Here is a 24,185-nt window from a genome sequence, read left to right on the forward strand (position 1 = left end):
ATTTGATGGGAAATGAAGAAGGTATTCTGAATGTGTTTTTCTCAGTAAGAAATAGGACAAATTGATAGGACTGATTGTTATAATTGGGCTTAAGTAAGTTATTAATGTGCATACCCACAGAGAACTGCAAATGCAGAAAAGACAGAAGAGAAATAATGAGTGAAACATTTCAAGTTAAAAAATGGAAAACAAAAGCAATAGTTATGAGAGAAGCCTTAACAGTGCATAGATAAAGCAGAAACATGTCTAGCTTGTTACAATACTAAATTCAGAGGCACACGATTAAGAATTAATTTAAGGTCCACTTCACGAAGCTTATCATGAAATGTAATAAATACATTTTCTACACTACATTTCTGTGTAATTCTTTTTACAAAAAGTGCACAGTAAACCTGACTCCTAAAGTCTGTTAAGTCATAGTTACTTACTCTTAATTTTCGGCTTTGCTTTCTAACCAGTTTACCATGTTGAATGAAATGAACAGGGCATTGGTTCATTGCATTGTCAGCTTTATGTCGAAGCCAATCTTCATAACCCTAAAAAACAGTGAAATGGAATGATTCAGTGATGAACATTTGGCTATAAAGACAAAGAACAGCATTCTTAACCAGAGCAGATTCTTAACCAAAATAAGGAAAAAAAGAAAAGATTTTCACTAAAATAAATGAAATTGTGGTACAGTCATGTTGCCCGTATATGACAAAGAGGATTCATCGTTAAAATTGGTTAATAAAATTATCTATTTTAATGAAGACATTCTGATAAATAGGGATGTCTATAACATATGGAACAATTTCTGATGTTTAAATGATCACCTTTTGTTCACACTCTAACTTCAAGTAAGCACGAAGTATTTATAGAAATTGCTGCTAAAAAAGTAGAAGTGTGAAAATCACATTTTGGAAAAGTACGACTCCATATTGAAAGATGACAAAAGTGAGACCATGACTGAAGGTGGTCATATTTCCTGACTACTGTACAGTTATGTCAAACTTTTTAACCCTACATACAATCTATGAGTGATGAAGATCATTGTTTGAAGAAATTTTGCAGATTGCCATGCTGATCACTGAATTATCCTATGAATTGGTGTGTTATGCCAATAGTCAAAATGAGTTTCCATTTAAAAGGTCCTGTAACGAGCTAAAGATTGGAGATGACAAAGACACCAGTGGTTAAGAGAAAAAATACCACAAAATTTTTCATATCTGACCCTCTTAGGCACATTTGAAAACCCATTGCAGAAAAAGAGTATCACTACTCAGGGTGCTCTCCGAGATACTTTGGAAAGCCACAGGGTCTTTAAAACTCTAGAGGAATAGCTGCTCCAGACAAATGGTTTTCACTTTGGCACCTGACTTGGAAAGATGCAACTGCCGTACTGTATGTTATAATCCAGACTTGAATAGACCACTGTTTAACTACATTAAGATTACATTAAGTCCAGTATTTCAAATCTTAACAGTAGGAAACCACATCTGAATTACCAGCCAGTTACGATCGTAATTTTTACTCATGATCAAGAGCTGAATCCCACTACAGACAATACTCAACTACATATACGTAGCACTGAAAGGCATGAAAACACAACAAATTATAGTTTCTTGGAGAACAGAGACAGGAAAAATCTGCACTTCGCATAAAGACAATGAGAATAACCAGTTATCGTATGAAGAGCCAATCAATACTACTCCCTGTACTGGGGCTGGCTGGAATGAAGTGAACTTTCTCCAAGCTACCTGATACTGTGGTGAGGCCAGACTCTTTTCAGTGGTGAAGGGTGACAGGACAAGGGGAAACGGCTGGAAATTGCAGCATAGGAAGTTCTGCACAAATGTGAGCAAGAACTTCTTTACAGTGAGGTGACGGAGCACTGGAACAGGCTGCCCAGGGAGGTGGTGGAGTCTCCTTCTCTGGAGATGTTCAAGACCTGCCTGGATGCCTACCTGTGCGACCTGCTGTAGGGAACCTGCTTTCCCTATCAAACCATTATTAACTCAATTGTTGCGTCTTTTTGCCTTCCATTTTCTCCCCATCCCATGGGAGAGCAATGTTAGCTAGATGCTGGCCACTGCGTTCTCACATTGAGAGGCAGTCCTAAAAGAGCAGTTATCATTAGATTGGACTGAAGCTAAAATGCCAAATAAATAATAAACACTCAATATTTGTGATATTGTGATCTATATATATTGATGAAGAGCATAATAGCCACTAGGTGCACCTGTTATAAACTCTCATTCTAGTTCAAATCTAGTAAAATTTTTCATGAGTTAAGTAAGGTTTATGCCAAATAAGTTATTCTTTGCACTCCTTCAAGGGGCCTGAAACTGCCAAAGACAACAAATTCAGCTTTAGCTTAATCAGAGTGCAACGTCTCTCATTCCTGATTAAATCTCGATCCAGACCAAATTTATAGTGTCAGAAGCTCTAATAATGCACAGATCTGATAATCATATTAATGTATTAATAGTAATAAATTAAAATATTCAATATTCATCTTAGATTCCATCTACATTTAAGTGTTCATGCTAACTGGAACACTGCAGCATTAGAGTACAGCATGAAAAACTACCAATACCTTTTCCTTTTGATAGCACTGGCTTGGAAATGAAATTACAAACCTGTATAATAATACAAACCTGTATTATGCAATTTTGTTTTGTGAAAGCAACTTTTATTACTGTCTTTTATACTCAATGATGGAGCAAGAACTGATTTCTGAAAACTACTACCATTTCATGGATTAATTTCCACACTGAAAATAAGAGACTACTGTAACATCTATTGAATAGTAGTCTTCAGAAAGTACTGCAGCTATCATTATGAACTGTATGTTATCATCAACATATATTGAAGATTTCAGCCAAAATACTTTTTGTTATCTCTTCATTCTGCAGAGGATACAGAAATATAAAAAGTATCAGCAGTTTCATCTTACAAGTTTTTCTCATTCTTACTAAGCTCATTTTCAGTCTTTATGGAAAAAAATGTAATAGGATGTGGACGGCTGCTTAGTAGCAGACAAAAGTCAAATGTACTGAGTAAATACAAGAATGCAGATGATTCCTTTGGGCACAAGAACATCAAAGTTTTAAAATAATTTATAAACTTGTGTTGAATTCATGAGACATCACATAGCATCAACCAACTTCTACTACAGCCACACACACAAAACAAAAACCAAACACAAACAAACAAACAAAAAAACCAACCATTACTCTGTCCAATTTCATCACGATAATTGTTTAGGCATTGCTCTAAGATAGCACATAAAAAGACAGGGAGAAATCAAATACTACACAAACAGAAAATTTCTCCTTATGTTCACTTTTGCTAAGAAAACTCCTCACCTGTTTGATAGCTGTTACAGTAATGACAAATAAAAGTGGAAGTCCGCTTGTAACTGGACTAGTAGGTGTATCAATGATCAACTGCAACAAAAGGAACAAATATATTCTGGTTATATATTCTGGTAAATGTAAGCAGTGAATTATGCAATGAAGATGTTTCAAGTACTCTTTTCACTGGTATGTTACAAAGTACCACGGAACTTCAACTAGAAAGAACAGTACTTTCATATGATTTTAAGAATACCAAGAAAAAACTTAAAAAAAAAATTATAGGCTAAAAAAATTATAGTCTAAAAAAATGGCTGCTCCAGAAATAACGCCTCTTGTTTTACTGTGTTGGCCCACGATGTCAAGAGGTGGACATTGGTGGTATGGCAGTAGAGGTTGAATCTTCCCACCAATATTCTGTTATACGTCATTGCCATACGACAGATGGCAGCAGAGGGGCACTCTGACACAACGGTGTCTGACATGGAAAAGCATCTGAAGCAAAGATGTGGAACTGAATTTCGCCATGCATAAAAAATTGGCATTGAGTGACATTCATCAGTGCTTACTGAACTCTGTACAGACCAAACAATGGATGTGAGCACAGTGACGTCGTGGGTGGTGCATTTCAGCAATGGCAACAGCAACACTGGCTCATCACCACTGGTGCAGATGTTTTATAGGTGCAAAATGCAGGCTCTTGTTCAGCACTGGCAAAAATGCATAGCTAATGTGGTGGTGACTACATTGAAAACAAGCATTTTGTAGTTGAGAATTTGCTCTATCAAATAGTGTTATTGTGCTCTTTGTAGCTGTTGTCACTTTCATGGAAATAAATAGGAGGCATTCCTTTTCGAGCAAGCTACATATATTTAGAACACATTCAGATACTAATGACTAGAAATAAATTTTATTTATTTGCAAGAGCTTAAATATGAGAGAAACTGGAAAGCTGAAGCTTTGGAGACAAAGCTGAGCAGAATCTGAAATAGTCGTGTGCTGTTTTCATGTTATACAATGCAGATGTTCTTATGCACACAAAGAGTAAATTCTGAAATACTGAGCTGTGACTCCTACAATTATATGAGAAAGAGGCAGAATCCAAGGGACAGTTCAGTCTGTAAGAAAATTAAATTATTCTGAGAATCCAAATAGCTCTTCTTTTTATGGTGTCTGGCAAGCCAAGTGATAGAGCCTTTCATTAAATAGATTGTTATTTTTTAATACATTTAAGTGACTGTGAAAGGTTTAGAATGAAGATGTCTAGAAAGCAACAAATTAATTACTGGAGGTAAAAATTACAAAAACAAGTATTTCGGTATTATGCTAAGCAAGCATTAAAGAAGCATCCATACTTCGATTTCTCTACAGGCCCCAATGACAGGCACTTGGAAAATTTCTGTAAAGGGATCATTCTCTTATAAAAAATATAACCTTTAGCATAACTAACAAAATTTAGTCATCAACATAATTTACAAGAATGGTTTTACTCATCTGGATGCTTATTTACTACAAAATAAAGATTAAAATTCTATTGCATTTAATCAAGAGATGCTATCAAACCAGTGATGATATCAATTTGTCTTTAGATTAGATTCACGTTTACAACCTGGGAATCAAATAAAACCCCTTTTCTCACATCATCAGTATAAAAGCCTAACCAAGCTCAACTGTTTGCTTCTCCATTCATCAAAACTAGTTTTGAAGTTTCTTAAACTTTTCTAAAATCCTTGTGCTTTTTTTTTTTTTTCTTTTTAGGAAGAACTCAGAAACTCATTACAAAATGGGAGTAGCTTACCTGAACAAGAAAAATGATGAGAAAATAGAAGTTAGCTATTCTTCTGAACTGCTCAAACAAATTCTTTGGTATAAAGTTCCAAAACGTGTACTGAAAACAAAACACAGATTATCACTGCTTCTGAGAGAAATATCATTCACACTCTTTTTTCTAAGAATCAGACAAATGCATAATTCACAATCCACAATTAAATTGTATTATTTTTGTTACTTTATTTAAGAGCTTACTGAAATGGAATTTTAATTGGCAATAATATATTCCTAAAATCACATCATTTGTGTTATATAGGATTTTCTGAGCTGAGATAATCTTGGTACCAAGGACCTTCTGAACAGTAACAACACACTCAGAGATTCAGTTACAGAACAGTTCATTTAAAGCAGAGAAAAAAATTCACAAAAACATTCTGGATGCTTAACATTGCTTTTAATTCACTTTGATTTTGAACATGAGGAGGTGACTTGAGGAGGTAGGTGGCACTCTGAGCGTCAACTATGAAATCACAGCAAATTAAGAATGAAATAAAAACTGCCAGCCTCTGTACCTTGGCTTTGGTGCAAACATAGTTCTCAAAATAAACTACAGTTCTGAATGAGAGTGTGTGGCTGCATATTTCTCTACTAACCTTAAAAATAACTGAAATCTCACAGAATGGCTTGGACTGAAGGAGGTCTTAAAGACCATCTAGCACCCATCCTCCTGCCATAGGCAGGAACACCTTCCACTAGAGCAGGTTGCTCAAAGCCCCATTCAACCTGGCCTTCAATAAAATGAAATATAACCTAAAGAAGGGCAAACAGAATATGTAAAAAATTCAAAGGAAAAAAAAAGCACGAAAGTGAGTGAGAAGGAATCTCGCGACAATTGGTCCCTCCCCCTCCTCTGCAGCAAGTTCAACCTTACTCTTCTGCAAATCATTCTGTAGCTCCAAAAATTGGATCAGAGCATTGCTTTTTGTAAAGCATGTGAAAAATTTCATCTAGAACTGTGTGACAAACATGAAAAACTGCTTAAGAAAACTAGTACTGTATCTTCTTATTGTCTAAATTATCATTTGACACATCATAAACCAACAACTTCAAATTAACATTCATTCCAAAGAAGACAACCTAAGAAGCTTCTACTAATTATTTGCTCAGACTGTACTAATGCATACTGATAAACAAATTATGTCACAAGCTACACATCTCCTAAACTTGGCCCTGAAAGAAAATGAAACCAGAGTTACAGAAGGAACCTCTGTTCCATATGCAGATGAAAAAGAACTCCAAGAAGTATGTCTTCCTTGCACACGAAAACCCTACTAGGTACAGTTTGGAATCTCAGAACTGCTGAGATTGGAAGGGACCCTAAACACCATCTAGTTCCAATCCCCTTACAATGAACAAGGACATTCTTCAGTAGAATATGTTGCTAGAAGCCCCATTTAACTTGGTCTTAAGCACTTCCAGGGATCTAACTTTAATCTACTCTCTTTCATTTAAAAGCACTGCCCAATGTTCTAACACTACACTCCATGATAAAACAGCTCTCTCCAGCTTTCTGGTTAGCTCTCTTTTGGTACCAAAAGGCCACTGTAAGGCCTTCTGCTCTCAAGAATTCTTACGCTTGGTGTCCTAGAGCTGAACACAGTTTTGCAGGTGGGGTCATGCAAGAGTGGAGCAGAGGGAGACAATCAGCTCCCTTATCCTGGTAGTCACCTCTTTTTCACTGGAGAGTAGGACACAGCCTTCCAAGCTGTAAGCACACACTGCCAGCTCATACTGTGTTTCATTAACCAGCACCTCAAGTTCTTCTCCACAGGGCTGTTCTCAATCCATTCTCCACTCGGCCAGTATTTGTGCTTGGGATTGCTCTGATCCAAGCACAGCACCTTGCACAGGGCTTTGGTGAACTGCATGAGGCTTGCCCAGGCCCGTGCCTCAAAGTCCCTCTGGAAGGCAACCCTTCAAGTGCGTCTACTGCAGCAGGCAGCTTGGTGCCATGTGCAAACTTGCTGAGGGTGCACTTAACTCCAACACCCATGTCACACACAAAAAATATCCAATTCCACTTACAATATAGACCCATGAGGGACCCCTGCTCTTTACTTTTATTTATTTGGGGCTAAAGCCTATACATGCGTAAGACATGAACAAAGTGTTACTCTTTCATGATGTGTCAAAAAATATTTCTAAAGTAAATACTTATTCTGTTTAATAAGTTATTTCAATATTGTATCAGCTGTTAGCCAAAACCCATGCAAATGTACACATAAGAGCTGGAAAGTTAAGTGCTCTCATCTTGCAGTCGGAATACTTGCATTGGACTGGAATTCTATTCACAGTGCCCACTACCCAGTTACTTGCTTTGGCTGCACAATTTCAAAATAAGAGTGGTTAGACTGGATTAGAAGTTTTTCTTGTACAATAGTCCCAGTCATTTAAAGTTCCTGTTATGATCAGCAACAAGAGAGATGGGATTTGAATACAGAGGGGAAGTCCACCACGTTTTCTCCCTAGTAGTTAGTGACAGACAGCAGAACTGGCAATAAGGTATCTTGTTCTTTCCAATCTTAGAGATATACACATTACTGAGCTTAAAGGACGACAATGACACACAGACAAATTTTAGAACTTTATTATACTGGATTTCAAACATACCAACTATTTATTCTGCCTATTCTTCTCCAAAGGGAAAGTAACTATTTTTTATGGATTTTAGGCAAGAAAGATCACTAAGATTTAGACAGATATTTCTTTCCCTCACTCTCCCAACCACTGTGAGTTCAGTGCAGTATCTACAAATAGATAATTAACATTTAGCCATCATAATCACACCCAGGAGAAACAGAGAGGTTGCCAATCAGAACATGATTTATCTCATGACTGTATTCAAGGCAAAATAAAAATCTTGGATAAAAAGACTTTAAAAGCAAACATATTAAAATGCATCAGAATACTGTTCCCAGGTAGTGAGCTAATACCATTCATCTTCTTTGGATATTTTCTAGTCATGCTTGCCAATGTGGCTTCCATCTACAAGAAGAGTCATAAGGAAGATCCGAAGAACTACAGGCCTGTCAGCCAGAAAGTTATGGAGCAGATCATCTTAAGGAAGACCACAGGGCATGTATGGACAACCAAGGGATCAGGCCCAGCCTGCATGGGCTCATGGAAGGCAGGTCCCTCTTTACTAACCTGATCTCATTCTGTGATCAAGCAGCTCACCTGGTAAATGAGGGAAAGGCAGTTAATGTATTCTACCTTAAACTTCATCAAAGCCTTTGACACTTGATTTCCACAGCATTCTGCTGGAGAAGCTGGCAGCCTGTGGCCTGAACAGGTACAGTCTTTGCTGGGTAAAGAACTAGCTGGATGTCCTAAAGAGTGGAGGCCAATGGAGTTCCCCAGGGGTCGGTACAGGGGCCTGTCCTGTTCAATATATTTGTTGATAACCTAGATGAGGTCACAGAGTGCACCTTCAGTAAGTTTGCAAATTACACCAAGTTGGGGGGAAGCATTGATCTGCCTGGCAGTAGGAAGGCCCTACAGAGGGATCTCAACAGGCTGGACAGCTGGGCTGAGGCCAGCGAGATGAAGTTCAGTTCTACACATCGGCCACAACAACCCCAGGCAATGCTACAGGCTTGGGGCAGAATGGCTAGAGGTCTGTGTAGAAGAAAGGGACCTGGGGATGTTGGTCAGTGCTCAGCTGAACACGAGCCAGCTGTGTGCCCTGGTGGCCAAGAAGGCCAATGGCATCCTGGCTCATATCAGAAATAGTGATCTGAACAGTGAGTACACGTTTGGGGTTTCAGGTCAAGGGTAGCAGCTTGAAATCTTGAAATTAAGAGTAATTCCCAGTGAGAACACATTAATCACAGTATGCCTATGTTCAGTCTTATCTGTCAGAAAATAAAATACAGGACCATGGACAAACATATCCCATCATAAGGTTCCTTAAAAGTAGTTACTTGTAAAAATAAATTTCTGCTACAAACTGAAAAATTATATCCTTCATGGTCCTTTATTAATTTAACCATTCATCAGTTTTATCAGTTTGAGGCTGTATCTCCAGGAACTCCACTGATAACAGCATCCCCCAGCATTTTGAAGATTATTATATCATTATATTATATATTATCATATTACAAGTTAAAGAAACTAACAGTCTCAGAGAATGTTAGCAAAGAGATGCAGGAGTGTGTACTAGATCAGACGTGCTTCACTTTTTCATATACAAAGGGAAAAGAATTAAGTTTTGTAGTGAGTGGAACAGTACCAGGTTAGGGCCTGCTTCCTTTCCTTTCCTTTCCTTTCCTTTCTCCTTTCCTTTCCCTTTCCTTTCCTTTCTCCTTTCCTTTCTCCTTTCCTTTCTCCTTTCCTTTCTCCTTTCCTTTCTCCTTTCCTTTCTCCTTTCCTTTCTCCTTTCCTTTCTCCTTTCCTTTCTCCTTTCCTTTCTCCTTTCCTTTCTCCTTTCCTTTCTCCTTTCCTTTCTCCTTTCCTTTCTCCTTTCCTTTCTCCTTTCCTTTCTCCTTTCCTTTCTCCTTTCCTTTCTCCTTTCCTTTCTCCTTTCCTTTCTCCTTTCCTTTCTCCTTTCCTTTCCCTTTCCTTTCCTTTCCTTTCCTTTCCTTTCCCTCTCCTTTCCCTCTCCTTTCCCTCTCCTTTCCCTCTCCTTTCCCTTTCCTTTCCTTTCCTTTCCTTTCCTTTCCCTTTCCTTTCTTCTTCTCTGCCCCCTCCACCCCCCTATATATAAAGACTCCATATAAATATGAGAAACTTTACTCTGTACCAGCAGAGAATAAAAAACAACTTAATCCCAGCAGAGAATAAAAAACAATTTAATCCCAGGCTGAGTGGGGTGTTTGGACTTCTCTTGGGAGCACAGGAGAGGTTGCAGAGAGCCACTAGCCTGGAAATCCTACCAAGAAGAGGATCATGAAGAGCTAATAGCTATTTCTAGCGCTCTGGAGGTATTGGGCATTATCCACAGAAAGAAACTACGTTACCATAAGGAAAACTGCATGATCCACTGCATCCTATGACTTCATTCTAAAGGTATTGCTTCCCATTAACTCGGACCAAGACAAGTCCATTGATGAGAAAGCACTTGCGACTGACTCAGATTAAGCCCATTTACTCTTTTTCATCGCTAAAAGCACCAGCCCCACTCATTCTTAGATACAGCTTGGTAAACCTTGCTATTTTAACCCTTGCAGCATCAGACCTGATCTTCTGCTTCACTCTGCATAGCTACAAGTCAGCAGAGTGCCTGGGCACACAGCAGGAGCTCCATGTTACAACTGCTTTCAGATCCAGTCTGTCCATGCTGAAAGGCACACGAAACACTCCTTGCACTGGTGCCTTTCCCATATGCACTGAAGTCTGTCTTTTCTGCACCCCAAGACACACTAAACAAAAATTTGTGCTTCACACACACTGTGGGCTTGAGATGCTTTTCTGACTTTCAAATGCCAATGCTTAGGGCTGTGTTTGAACTCCTCAACCTAAAGCTGTTGTGTCATGTCCTCACAGAGATCAAACAAATCCTTACAGATAAAAACCATGACCTTGGAGAGGTCTGGGACAGCTCAGGTCTCCTCTGAGTTTCAAGTTGTGGTAGAGGCACTTACATATCTTTAAGTATTTAAAGTATGAAGCTTTCTCAAGCTTCAAAATTAAGATTTCTTCCAAATGTAGCACAACAATAAGAACAGAGCCTCACTGCCTCCAGTCTTTGTGGTTTTATAACAGGATGCCAGAAATGAGTGTTGCATGGAAGCGAGCACAAATTTCTGCTGAAAGAAGGAAAAAATTCAACAGTATCCTCTGAAAAATGCCAGAATTACTTAATTTTATTTAACTATTAGTCACTGAGATTGAGATGACTCACAATTAATCAGATTAGCACTGAAAGGAACTAAGATTGTGCCTTCAGCTCAGAGGACACTCAACATGCAATATTATTGTTTCAGGCTATTCACATATAAATCAGTGTTTGGATCAGTGTTTGAAGAGAAGCCCCAAGGAAACAAGCAAGTAACAGACAATAGTATTATTTGTGAAACTAAAAATGGGAGCACTTCTGGTCAGTGAATATAGCCATATAGCATTTCAAAGTAACAAGTGATAGTATTATTTTGCCATCCAAAATTCACTGCATTGCTTCTTAAAAAGCAACGAAAGGAAATAAAGCTGTACTATAAATCTGCATTTCATAATTTCATATTATAACTTAAATTGAATGAAATCTTCATGTTAAGGCAAACTCTTCAAGTAACAGTTCTGCTTCCACTGTAGAATCAGCCTTGCATTTCAGGGAATCTCAGCCTACTGCTTTCAGCATCAACCTTTCGGAGGCTTGAACTCCACTGCTTCCAGTTATGCCAGTGCACAAGTATCTTTCATAGCAGTACAAATTTCCCTTCGTGAAACTATGATATGGAAGTTTGAAGCTAGACAGGCTCACGAAGGTGAAATGCTACCTACTGATTACCCACAGACTGAAAACAACAAAATGCTTACCCAGAGTGTTCCCAGTACTTTTGTCAGTTTGACACACTGGAAATTCAGTGTTCCTTCACTCAGATTATATCTATCTTGGAACCTTTGAAATCTTTTTTTTTTTTTTTTTTTATCTCTTGTGGTTCATTCTGCATGTTGTCTCTAAACCAGTAAGCAGCTCCAATTAAGCACATTCTCAGAGAATTCCCTACAGCTCCTGACAAATTTTTTCTCTATGTACCTTCTCCTTTGTTCAAAAAAGGCAAATGTATACACACAATTAGTCTTTAGTTCATTGATTCAACTAGAATTGAAATTGCAAACCTCTATTTTGTCTACAACTGAACAAAATCCTGGAAATACAGCAGTTCTATGAAGATACAGAAGATAGCAAATCAACAGTAAGGAAATGGAACATCAGAAATTACTAGAAAATAAAACAAGAAAAAATGAGGTATGCTACTGTGTAAATCTATGGCTAGCCTACACACTGAATAGCCTGTGCATTTCACAATCTTAAATGCTAACAGAGCTTGGGAAAAGACAGACAAATCTGACCAGATGTATGAACTACTTCTGCACACAATTGTTGAACAGGCTAAGACTGTTCAGCCTGGAAAGAGTATGGCAGATCACTAACAGCATCAAGAAGATAATAATGATCATGGCTGCTCTCAGACTCAAGCACTTGCAATCAACATGGAAAATTAGGAAGTAGGAGTTTCAAAATGAAAGTTTAGTTTTATTTTATCAAACTTCTAAATTTTCACTGTGCATTAATTATTCTAAAAATTCAAGTGGGTTCAAAAAATAATGAAGAAATTCAGACCAAAAACTCATGCATTAAATGTTAAGTCATCAGTTTTGGCTAAATCACAAATCATCAAATACGGACCATGGTGAAGAATTGGAACAGGCTGCCCAGAGCAGCTGAGGATGCGCATGCACTGGAAGTGTTCAGGCTCAGGCTACAGGGCCCTTTGGGTAACCTGATCCAGGGGGTGTCCCTGTCCAGTCCAGGAGTGTTGGAATTGGATAGGCTTTAAGGTCCCTTCCCACCCTACCATTCTGTAATAGTAATATCCTATTGAGAAGTATCACTCTATGTCTACTTGTAGCTTCCTTCCTTAAACATCTACTGGTGGCAACAAGATATTGTGCTAGGTGGGACTGCAGCAGTTCCCATGACAGTACATTAAGTGGTTTGGCACTTCCACACACTATATATATATATACCTATATATATATAGGTATATATACCTATTGGCATACTACCTGGGACACTCTCAGCACAAAGTATGAAGTATGGACATTAAGGAGGTTTCATGTTAGTTATTTTGTGATTAATCACTCTTCAGAAGCAGAATTGATAAAAACTTGATGTTCTCCCAATTCAGAAATAGAAGGAACAAAAGGCATCCCTTACCAAATTCTTTTAACCACTACTGTAGTAAATTTTTTTTTTGAAATAGTGGTTTTAACAATCAGTACATTCTTTCAAAATATGAACATTTTTAACAAACAAAAAAAAAAGCAAACAACTCCTGCCAACTCATTTAACATGAAGTTTTTTGGTCTTTTTTGACTCCTCATATGAAATAGCAGGGTTTTCTCTTCCAGCTATTATTTTGCCATGTTGCATCACTGCCATATAAATTCAAAGGGCACACAGCACCTACATTAACGACTAACAGTCCATGCAGGTGAAGTAGTTAAAAACTAGAACCACGTAAGAATCTACCTTACAAAAGTTACTACCTTTGAACATAAGCTAACTGCATTCACAAGCTAAAACAATTATTTTGCTTTTTATTCATTCGACAAAGACTTTTTGTAGTACGTTGTTAAAAGTCACATGAAATCAAAAAAGCATTTTTGTCTGCCCAATGTCTGTCTTAATCAGTTTTTCCACAAGCAGGAATATGCCTTTAAATAGATAGAGCATTAACCACATTCACAGTGACAACGCAATATATAAGAAATATCCTCCTGTACTGGAATCAAATTATCATCTTGCTGACACCAGGAAACCTCTTGTGCAGCATCATGAAGCTTACCTTTAGAAGAAAAAAATCTTAGACTTTTTCAATTACTTCGAGTGGCCATATTTTTTCAGTTTTATGACAGGGCATTTGTTAATACAGGAACATACAGTCCAATTGATGAAGTTTCCTCATGGTTTTAAGGTACTCTTTTTAGAAACTCAATTTGTCTTAAATTGGTTGAATTTGTACTTCAGAGTTCAGGGTTTCTCATCCTTGAAGAGCAATCATCATCTTTCCTGTATGAGCCTTAAAGACCTATAAAACCACAGCTGAAAACTACTGTCTGTCCTACTGATGAAAAACTAAGGAAATACCCTTCATGGTTGAGGTATTGTTATACAGCATGCTTGTGGTATTGTTGTATAGCATGCTTGCATGTATGTATTTTACTCTAACAACTATGGATTTCTGATTATAACATTGCTTTTCAATAGTATTTCAATATATTTTCATTATTTTTCAGTAAGTTTAAGGCTGTCTTTCTTAAGCTGTGGTAGATATTCTTTCAGAGAGCTTCTAAGGGAGCCGGTAAGGACAGAGTGAAAGTCTGAGCTAGCTAACTTACAGAGCTAGAATCAATGCAAGCCAAATCACAGCAGTGCTTTACCCAGTATATGTGGGATAGAACACATGAATAATCAAGTTTTCTTGCAAAGGACAGCATAGGTAAGATAGCAAGAGAAATTTTCTATATCAAGACAATTGTGATCCAAATTGAACTTTCTGCACTCTTAGGAACAATGCTGTAAAAAGTATGTATCCGTATAAAGGACTTCTGCAAACTCTACTCCCTCCTAAAAAACAAGGGCTGCTCTGAAAGTAATATTTCCCACTGTATTATGTTGGCCCACGGTATCAGAGGAAGATGCTGATGATGCGGCTGTAGAGACTGAACCTTTCCACCAATATTCTGTTCCATTCTGTATGACAGATGGCAATGGAGGGGCAGCCTGACAAAATGGAGCCTGACAAGGAAGCGCAGTTGAGTCAAAGGGTTATTATTGAATTCCTCCATGTGGAGAAAACCGCATCAATTGACATTCATCAATACTTGCTGAGCATTTATGGAAACTGAACAGTGGATGTCTGCACAGTGATGCTTCAGCAGTGGTGGCACAGGGTCACCTCTGCCGGTGCAGATTTTTTAATAAACGCAACATGCAGACTCTTGTTCATTGCTGGCAAAAATGATAATGCTGATGATTATGCTGGAAATAGTGTATTGTAGCTGAGAATTTGCTCTATCAAATAGCGTTATTGTATTCTTTGCATCTGTTGTAGTTTCCATACAAGTAAATAGGAGGCATTACTTTTGGAGTTACCAACATAATCTTCACTGTATTTACTTTCACAGTGAATACTTAGGTTACTTATTTAAAGTGTAACAAGTGTAACGTATAAACCACAAGTCTGAGATCTGCGTATAAAAATGTTTCTAAAAACCTTTTGTTTATGGAAAAGCTTTTATGATCAGTTGACAAGAATCTAATATTTCAAACATCTAACTGAAAATATATCAAAATAAAGTGAAATCTTTTCCTTGAGCTAATTAAAATTCCACACATTTAATAACTGTTAGCAAAAAGCTTTGGCTTATTCTCACACTAAACCACATTTAAGATCCCACTCTACAAAGCACAGTAACTCAAAACTTCTAATTTCACTATCAAAAAAAGATGTCAAGCACCTTTTAGAACTAAGTAGAATGCTTTTTATTTCAAAAAGCAGTGGCAGTAACTTACTTCAACAGCTTTATGTATGTAAGCTCTAGATGAAATATACAAGATTGAAATGTAACACAAGTACAAAGATTTGCATAAAATGTGTTTATGCTGCAACAACACACAAAGTGATGTGCAAAGTACAGGATTTCCCATTGTACCTGTCTGACCATATTCCACCTGGATTATTTACCAAGTTACCTTTTCAATATTTTAGCTAATTAAAGATGTTTAGACACTTGGCTATTTTTCTAGGCATGCTGTCTTTGGAAGAGATATAGGAAGAAGATAATAAAGATTGTAGTGAAGGAAGATAGTAAAATAAAATTTTATGTAAGAAATGAGACAGTTTGAGAAGCATAACTTTTACTACAGCTTTGCCATATATTAGTGGAAGTCAAGTGTTCAGATTCACTAAGGTATGCAAGCATACAGAGATTACAGGGTTAGAAAGGTTCTCAAAGCAAGTCTATGAATCTAAGTTACTGCTTAAAAGTAACTTTTTCCAGTAAAAGCTATTTTAAAGTCATTCCTAGAATCACAGAACAGCTTGGGGTGGAAGAAACGTCAAAGATGATTTGACTTCCAACCTCCCTGCCACAGGCAAGGTTGCCAACTGCTAGATCAAGCACGAGTTCAGATTGACGAGGGTCCCATCAAACCTGGCCTGGAACCTCCTCTCCAGGCATGGGGCATGCACAACCTTTCTGGGCAGCCTGTATCAATACCAGAACCTCACCATTCTCTCAGCAGAAAATTTCCTCCTGACATCTCATCTAAACCTTCCCTCCTTGAGTTTAAAATCATTTCCTCTTGATGTTATTTCATAACTGGCTTGCAGGTGGTCACTCATGAAGTTGAACATCTGAACACATTCAATAGATGAAGTTCCTGGGGAGTCTGCGACATAGAAAGCTGCAAGTGTTCAGTTTTCTATGCTACTGGAACAGAAACATTTAAGGCAACTCAGTCTTTCTAAACCAGCAACTTATTTGTTCACACAATACTGCTGAAGCAGGAAGTTGTAAACTTACAGTGAGTGATAAAGCGTATGATTTCTGAAAGGTATAAAATCTTGGTATTTATGATATGTTTAAGACTGATTCACTTGTTAGATGGGTAATAATATCCCATAATTTCTAAGAGGTTTTTGTGTCAGTGTGAGCTTTTGAAGGGAACACTTACTGTAGAGATCACATACATCGATCACAATACTTCTTGTATTTTGAGACAATGCTCTCAATTAAAAAGGAAGATGTGCAATTACAAAGTCTCGCCTTGGGAAGATGTTCTTTACTCCAGCATCAACCCAAATGAAAATTAATTTCTCACTCCTTTGTGAAAAAGCACAGCCTCATTCTGAGACATTCTACATACACATTGAACATTGGATGAGTTATTTTATTCTAACTCATGAGAGGCAACATGACAATTAGTTTTTGTGGAAGAAACTTGAAATGTTCATTTACCTTTGCCAATTATGGTAAAGGAGAAACATAGGAAGTACAGAAAGACCATCTTGGAGGAATAAAATAAGCACATAAAACGTAACTTAAACTAATTTATGCAAATGAGTGAAATAACACTACCTTTGATGAGACTATTCTGTTATCTGGAAATCTCTGAGGAATGTATGCTTCAGTGCCTGGAGGTGGTTCACGATGCCCAACATAAATAGTCCGACTGTCCACCCAATTCTCTTCTCCAGCACACTGCGAGAGGGGGAACAAAAAAAAGAAGTCATTATCACTTCACTCAGTATTTCTGCAGTAAGGTGAGTTGCAGATTCAAGTAACTAAACATGCCTAATCAGTACATACACAGCCATCAACATCTGATCCCTTGCATTTCTCTGTATAATCTCAAGACCACTAAAAGAGAAGGTTAAGTCAATTCTCAGAACTCCCTATATACACCAAAAACCACTTTTCCTAAAAGAGGAAACATGAAAATTATATTCTGACTTCTTAGTTTTATAACTGAAAAAAGAAGAATGGTAACTCAGTAGTTTATTGGCAAATATCTTTGTTTTAGGAGAGAAGCCCTGTCTTCTCCAAAATACTAGCAATAACAACATTCTGAGATACACAGCAACAGTAGGAAATCTTAGATTGCCAGGAGAGAACTCAGCTTGTCAGCTCAGATTCCTTGTTCTTTATTGAAAGATGCATCTGCAAGTAGATGAACCAAAGTGAAATGTTCATTGTTGCTTTGTGGAACTCCACTACATTTATATTTTAATTAGTACTTCTACACTATGTATAAAAACATACAATTTGCTGTAGATAAGCCAATTAATTCTATGGTTTCACTAATGCCCATCCAAGATACGAAAAATGCTTCAAGAATAGAATACATTTCTAATATCTTGATCCAGACAGAAAACCAGGCATCCCCCATTTTGAAACTGTCACTAGGTAAAAAGATGAGTAAATTAAATGTTGAAGTATATAACCAATTTGAAATTAAAATCTGTCTTATGCTGTAATTATATATATGTATACGTATATGTATACATATATAACTATATATGTTAATATAGTTAATAGATATAGTTAATTTTCTTCACAGTAACTGATACGGTGCTACCTTTTGAATTTGGGATGAAAATAGTGTTGACAGCACAGCTGTGTTTTAGCTGGCACTGAGCAAGGTGGGATACCTCGACTCCAGGACTTTTCTGCTTCCTGTGCTGCCCTGCCAGAGTGCAGCCTAGGGGTGCACAAGGAGCCTGGAGGGGACACAGCCAAGGACAGCTGACTGCAGTTGAACAAAAGCTATTCTATACTGTAAGAACGACATCCTCAGCAATAAAAGTTTGGAGGGAGGGAGTGCAGCAAAGTAGGATTGGGGTGAGATGGACAGGATCAGAGTTATGCTCGAGTAAAAATAAATGTTCTCAAGTAACTGTTATGTGTGATTCAGTCTCATTTTCCTGGAAATGGCTGAACATCTACCTGCCAAAGGGAATTAGCAAATTGCTTTACTTGCATGTATAGATTTTGTGCTATTAAAACATCTAAGCTCAACTCATGAGATCTTGCAGTTTTACCTTTCTGATTCTCCTCCCCATCCTGCTGTGGAAGACTGAGTGAGTGACCATGTGGTGCTTAGCTGCCCACTGGGATTAAAGCACAGCAGTAAATTAGATGGAAGCTCCTTTTCTGATACTTTGTATAGTGTAGTAAATACTTCCCAGAAGTGTCCGTGGGCACTGATGCTGTTTGGCAAAGTAACCAAAGTTACCAGAAGCAGTTTAGTAGAAAAGTGGAGCCAAAGCATCACTCCCCAGAACAGCAGCTCTTCTCTTCTAATCAGTCTTATTGGCAATAGCTCTGGGCAGATTTGCTTTACTAGTGCAGATATGGCTGGTAAGTCTAACATTTCATCTTTAAGCTTAACCAAAAACATACACTCTCACTTCTCTTTCACTGCTTCTCTTCTATGTGATCATTCCACTGTTCCATGCATAATACACATGAAGAACAAACTGTCAATATAAACTGTGTAAATGTAAGTATAAAACTCTTTTAATCTCCTGAAAACCTGAAGCAGCACTTTTACAACAGTTACCTATCTGACATGAATGCTATGCGACATGAATGGCTTCCTTTGTGGAAAGAAAAAAAATGCTAAGCAAAAGTATAGGAATAAGAGCTTCAGAACTCAGGCACAGAAGAGCTGACTGGCCATAAAGCAAACTGTAAGGTGAACAGAGAGAAAAACAAGAAGGCTTAAACCAAAAGCAACTTCGGCTGCCCCCCACCTTTATACTTGAACTAGTTAGGAAAAAGCCCAAATTCATACTAATTCTTACTTATGATAGAAAACAAAGCGATTATGTTCAGAAGCTATAGAAAAGTCTGAATTACAGAATTCAGAATAAAACTAAAAGACCTTTGCTTTTGTTAGCTCTTTTAATATGCACATTTTATCTAACTCAATAATTTTGAGGAGTTAGTTAAGCATATCACATGAATGCAAGTTCATGCAAGTTCATCCAATGAAGGAAGGATGGTAGCTCTTGTTAAGATACATCAGAGCCCTAGTCATAGCTTCTACTCTTGTATCACTGACTTCAGAGGGTGGGCATATATATTTCACATGCCAGATCCTTGCAATGGAAACCTGAAATTAGGATGTGGGTTATTCTGAAAAGTACACTAATCTTCCAGCCAGACGACTCCCACATCTCTAATTTGCCTTGTCACAATCTCAAAAGCAGACTGCCATTCTAAATGCTCGTACCACTTCTGAAGACTAGCTAATATTCCTACAGCATGTCAAAACATTTTAGAAGCAGTAAAAAAAAATTTTCCACAATCTACCTCACTTCTGTGCCAAGAGCAAAAATCAGCATCTTCTATCAGCTTATTAGATGATATTTTTACTTTCTCAACACACCCGAACATGCAATGTATGCAAATGATTCAGTGACTCTTGGGAGAAGCAGTACTTCTGGAAACATAGGAGTGAGAGATATTCCTAAGAACTAGACCAAATTGTACTGTGTTCATTAATTTTTCATTAAGGATATTCCAGACATCAAAGAAGCACAAAGATTGTTGCTAATACACTTAAGTGCTGAGTTCATAGACAAATGCTTAAAGGGGTAATGGGAATACAATGCATGAATCTTTGAACATCAAGAATAAATCCCTCACTTTCTCCTTCCCTCCACACAGACCATGCCTGACAATTTATGTCAGCTTGACAAAGATCTTAGTTCAAATATATTTGGGTTTTATTTATTAGAATCATTTTTATTTTACAGTGTAACCTGATCATTACTCCAACTTAGTTAAAACAGTCCACTGAGAAATTACTTATCAAGCTAGGAAGCACAAAAGATAGATCTCTTCAAACTGTATCCTGCTGCACTACCATCAGTTTGCAAAGGTTTGATACCCTGGTGTATTGTGCTACCACTAAGACATTGACCAGAATTTGCATCCAAAAAGAAAAGTTCTACAGAATTTACTTTAAACACGGATGTAAAAATCAAGACAAACCCTTCTGTTAGCTTAATTGGACCCACTTTTTATTTTGAAGTGATCAAATCACCACAAAATACAACCAGATAGCTTAGATCTCCAAACAATTTTCCATTTCAACATATTGACAGGAATTGGACAACATACGTGCTTTACACAATTCAACAAGTTGACACAAACTTCAAATCTCTCAAACACTCAAAGGCCATACACAAAATTTTGTGGGAGAGACAATATTATACAGAGTCACAGAATTGTACGAGTTGGAAAGGAGCCCTAGAGATCACTGAATTCAACCTCCTGCTAAAGCAGGTTCCAGTGCATAAAGCGCTTTAATCAGTAAGATCACAAGGTACCTCACTTTCGTGAAGCAGAACAAGGGAAACCAGTGATGTGTTTCACAAAACACACAATCCAGAGAAATCAAGTCGCAGCATTTTAACTTCTAGTAACGCTAACCTCTAATACTGAACATTTTGAATCAAGAATTCTTTTGCTGTTCAGGTAGCTCATATGAGATCATTTGCTGAATGACCCCAGGGTAATTAAAAAAAAAAAAAAGCAATCAGATGCTGCTGTCAGTACAATGAAATTTCTTTTTTTTATTATTATTTTAGAGTTCTATTACTTAAGCCCATTAAGGATATGGGGAAGAAATCAAAAATAAATCTTAACATTATCTGCTTCTATTAATAGTATAAAGCTCAGCCTACTGAGACCAAGTTTCATTGGCACATCAATGAAGAAGCATTACTTAGCTTTTATGCTTACAAGCAAGGTCAGCAACAAAGAAGGCAAAGACCAGCAATAGACTCAGTCATCCTTATGTAATGCTAAATAGAGGTGTTAACAGAATTATACCTTAATACATGTATAAACTGGAAGATGAACACCTAATATTCAGTTCTCTGAATTTAAAAAGAAGAAAATAAGATAAATCAAGCTGAGACTAGCTTAAGATTCACCTTCATACTACTCTCACCTAATTTTTTACAGAAATGCATTATCTGGGGTAAATATTCAACAGATGACAGTGAAAAGAAGACATGCTGGGCTAGCAGTTGTTTGGTGTCTTCCAAGCAGCTCTCTGTGGTTAATTTGAAGATGCTCCTCTAACTTCTCATGGAAAAAAAATAAAAATAAAAGCAACATGGTAGAGTACAAATGATTATCCAATCAATGGTTTTTATTTTAGCACCTTTCAAAGATAATTTTAGCACATAAACTAAAATTGAGCATACCAAGGTTGTCACAACAGTGTGTAGGTGCTGGGAAACTGACCTTGAAAGATTCCAGGTCTTTCCAAGTATTTTTAGTAAACACATTCAACTTACAGTTTGCTAATCAATGGTAGCACTGAATGACACTTCCTGCCTTTCCACTTGAGCTACTAACTTGGGCATAATTGGAAAAATAACCTTGGATTCAAAATTATATTCACTCTTCAAATAAATTAAACACAAACTACTAAAAAAGGTTCATAATGCATTAAGCATTACTAAAAACACAGCCAAAATCTCCACTGGTCAGGCTGTAAATATATTTTGTTGGACAACGTTCTCTCATACTTCTTTGCTAAATGCTTTCTCGGAAGGAGTTACAAACAGACTGCAGACTATCTATAGATTTGCTAGCAGTAAATTCCATGCATCAGTTGTAACCTTGCTCACTCAGGCTAAGACTAAAAGTTCTTTTCTACAAACACTGCATTCCTGGAGGAATGGCATCACTTCAGGTACTTTAACAAAACGCTACTATTTTATCCCAAGTGCAATTAAAACTATTGTTAAAATTGCACACCAAACCTACAGCTGTTCATCACTATAGAGTATTAAGTATTAGAGGATAAGAAGCACTGGTCAGCAATTAGCACTTGACATCTGCATGAAGATTAATGACAAAACCTGCTTTGGCAGGGGGGTTGGACACGATGATCTCTGGAGGTCCCTTCCAACCCCTACAATTCTGTGTGATTCTGTGAAAAAGCCAAAGAAAATTTTCACAAGCAGAATATGTTGCTCTGATATAACTGGATACATTCCATTCAGTAACCACTGAAAAAAAAGATTAAAAATAAGATTCCAACTTCGTATTTAATGAAGAGAAAAAACAATTTTAGTTTCTCAGGTAGATCTAATTCAATGAAGTGAACAAAATATTTCATTCTCATTTTCATTTTCTTAAGCATAGTAACTTCTTTAACATACACCCTAACATCTCATGGTTACGTGATCAATCTCATCTATTTCTTGTCCCCTCAAGTATACCATGTACCTGCTCTTTTTTACTTGACTCCGCGCCATTCTACAGGTAAATGTCAACCATCTCCCTCTGGAAACAATGGTGCAAAGTGCAAATGCCTACCCAATCACTGTAGACCAATCAAATCTGCAACACTTTAAAGGTAGAGCTGGTCTGTAAATCCTAAAAAGCAGAACCCTTCTGTAAATATTACAAAGCAGGCTACTTCTAAAGAAAAAAAAGAAAATTTACATTTCCTCCAAGCTCCTCACTAGTTAGAACAAATGAGAACATTTGTTCTCACCAAAGCAAACATTCCAGCTTCTACAAAATATGAACATTTTAATAAAATTTCTCTTCCTTCCACATCATGTCTTCTTGAGCACCATACTCAGAATAAAAGGTTTCTGAGAATATTCTAATACAGTTACACTCAAATGATGTTGTACTAGCTCGCACAACTATAATTCAATTTAGTCCCTCGTAGAAAGTCACGTTCCTTTCATTTTCAGTTTAGAATGCCACATTTAACTGAACACCACCTGTACTTAACAGATGATAACACAGAATTGCAGAATGATTTCAGTTGGAAAGGACCTTTAACATCACCTGGTTCCAACCCTCTGCTGTAGGCAGGGACACCTCCCTCTAGACCAGGTTGCTCACAGCCCCATCCAGCCTGGCTGTGAATGCTTCCAGGGAGAGGGCATCCATAGCCTCACAGGGCAACCTGTTCCGTGTCTCACCACCCTCACAGTGAAGAATTTCCTCCTAATACCTAAACTAATTCTACCTCCTTCCAGTTTAAAATCATTTTCTCTCATCATGTCATTACATGTCCTTATAAAAAGTCCTTCCCCAGCTTTCCTGTAGGCCCACTGAAGTACTGGAAGGTTGCAATAAGGTCTCCGGAGCCTTCTCTTCTCCAGGCTGAAGAGCCCCAGCTCTCTCAGCCTTTCCCCATAGAGGGGTGCTCCAGCCCTAATCTTCGTGGCCCTCCTCAGGATCTGCCTTAACAGCTCCATCTCCTGTTTCTGTTGGAGACCTTCTCCTCAGAGGTGCTCTCAAGCCATTCTTTGCCCGACCTGTTTCTGTGCTGGGGATTGCCCCGACCCAGGTGCAGGACCTTGCACTTGTACACAGAGCACTGTAGTGACCCCCTTAAAGTTACAGAAATTCTGTTTCAAATATATACTATCCAAACCAAGTTTTTCAAGCAAGAGTAAGACCTTTCACAAGTGCTAAATTTAAACTCCAAATTTCGTTTATATGCTGGACCCTGAGTGTAATTATTTGTGATGCCTGTGATTTGGAAGAGAAACAATGTTGTGAAGCTAGCAATCTGGATAGCAGACAGACTGCAGTCAGAAGTCTTGTCTTTTTCACCTGTGATCTTCAACACGTTTCAAGGAATTATTGGGATGATGGCAAAAAGACCTGTAAAATACATTAATTACTGGATGCTTTTGCTTTATTTGTTTTCCTTCCTCCCACTGTAAGGGTTCTGATACATTTTGCTCCTTGCTGTCTGCACATCGGTAAGATACCACAGCAGAGAGAGAA

At 37.6% G+C, this 24,185-nt stretch overlaps 2 protein-coding genes across 7 annotated transcripts in view; one reads left to right on the forward strand and one right to left on the reverse strand.

Moving 5' to 3' along the window:
* The window catches only part of ADPRHL1 (ADP-ribosylhydrolase like 1), a 400,125-nt gene extending 398,150 nt beyond the window's left edge, over positions 1 to 1,975 (forward strand). The window contains exon 9 of the transcript XR_008211680.1: positions 1,863 to 1,975. The gene's annotated coding sequence lies outside the window, so the exon portion shown is untranslated. The remainder of the gene's footprint in view (positions 1 to 1,862) is intronic.
* ATP11A (ATPase phospholipid transporting 11A) overlaps positions 1 to 24,185 on the reverse strand; it is a 120,750-nt gene that overhangs the window by 45,268 nt on the left and 51,297 nt on the right. For all 6 annotated transcript variants that reach the window (XM_052705844.1, XM_052705840.1, XM_052705839.1 and 3 more), the window contains exons 2-5: positions 16,977 to 17,099; positions 5,137 to 5,226; positions 3,351 to 3,431; positions 429 to 536 (exon numbers count right to left, since the gene is read on the reverse strand). In XM_052705844.1, the coding sequence (XP_052561804.1) occupies positions 429 to 536; positions 3,351 to 3,431; positions 5,137 to 5,226; positions 16,977 to 17,099 (402 nt within the window). The remainder of the gene's footprint in view (positions 1 to 428; positions 537 to 3,350; positions 3,432 to 5,136; positions 5,227 to 16,976; positions 17,100 to 24,185) is intronic.

Source organism: Tympanuchus pallidicinctus, unplaced genomic scaffold (assembly GCF_026119805.1).
Source record: "Tympanuchus pallidicinctus isolate F22 unplaced genomic scaffold, pur_lepc_1.0 scaffold6, whole genome shotgun sequence".
NCBI classification, from domain to species: domain Eukaryota; kingdom Metazoa; phylum Chordata; class Aves; order Galliformes; family Phasianidae; genus Tympanuchus; species Tympanuchus pallidicinctus.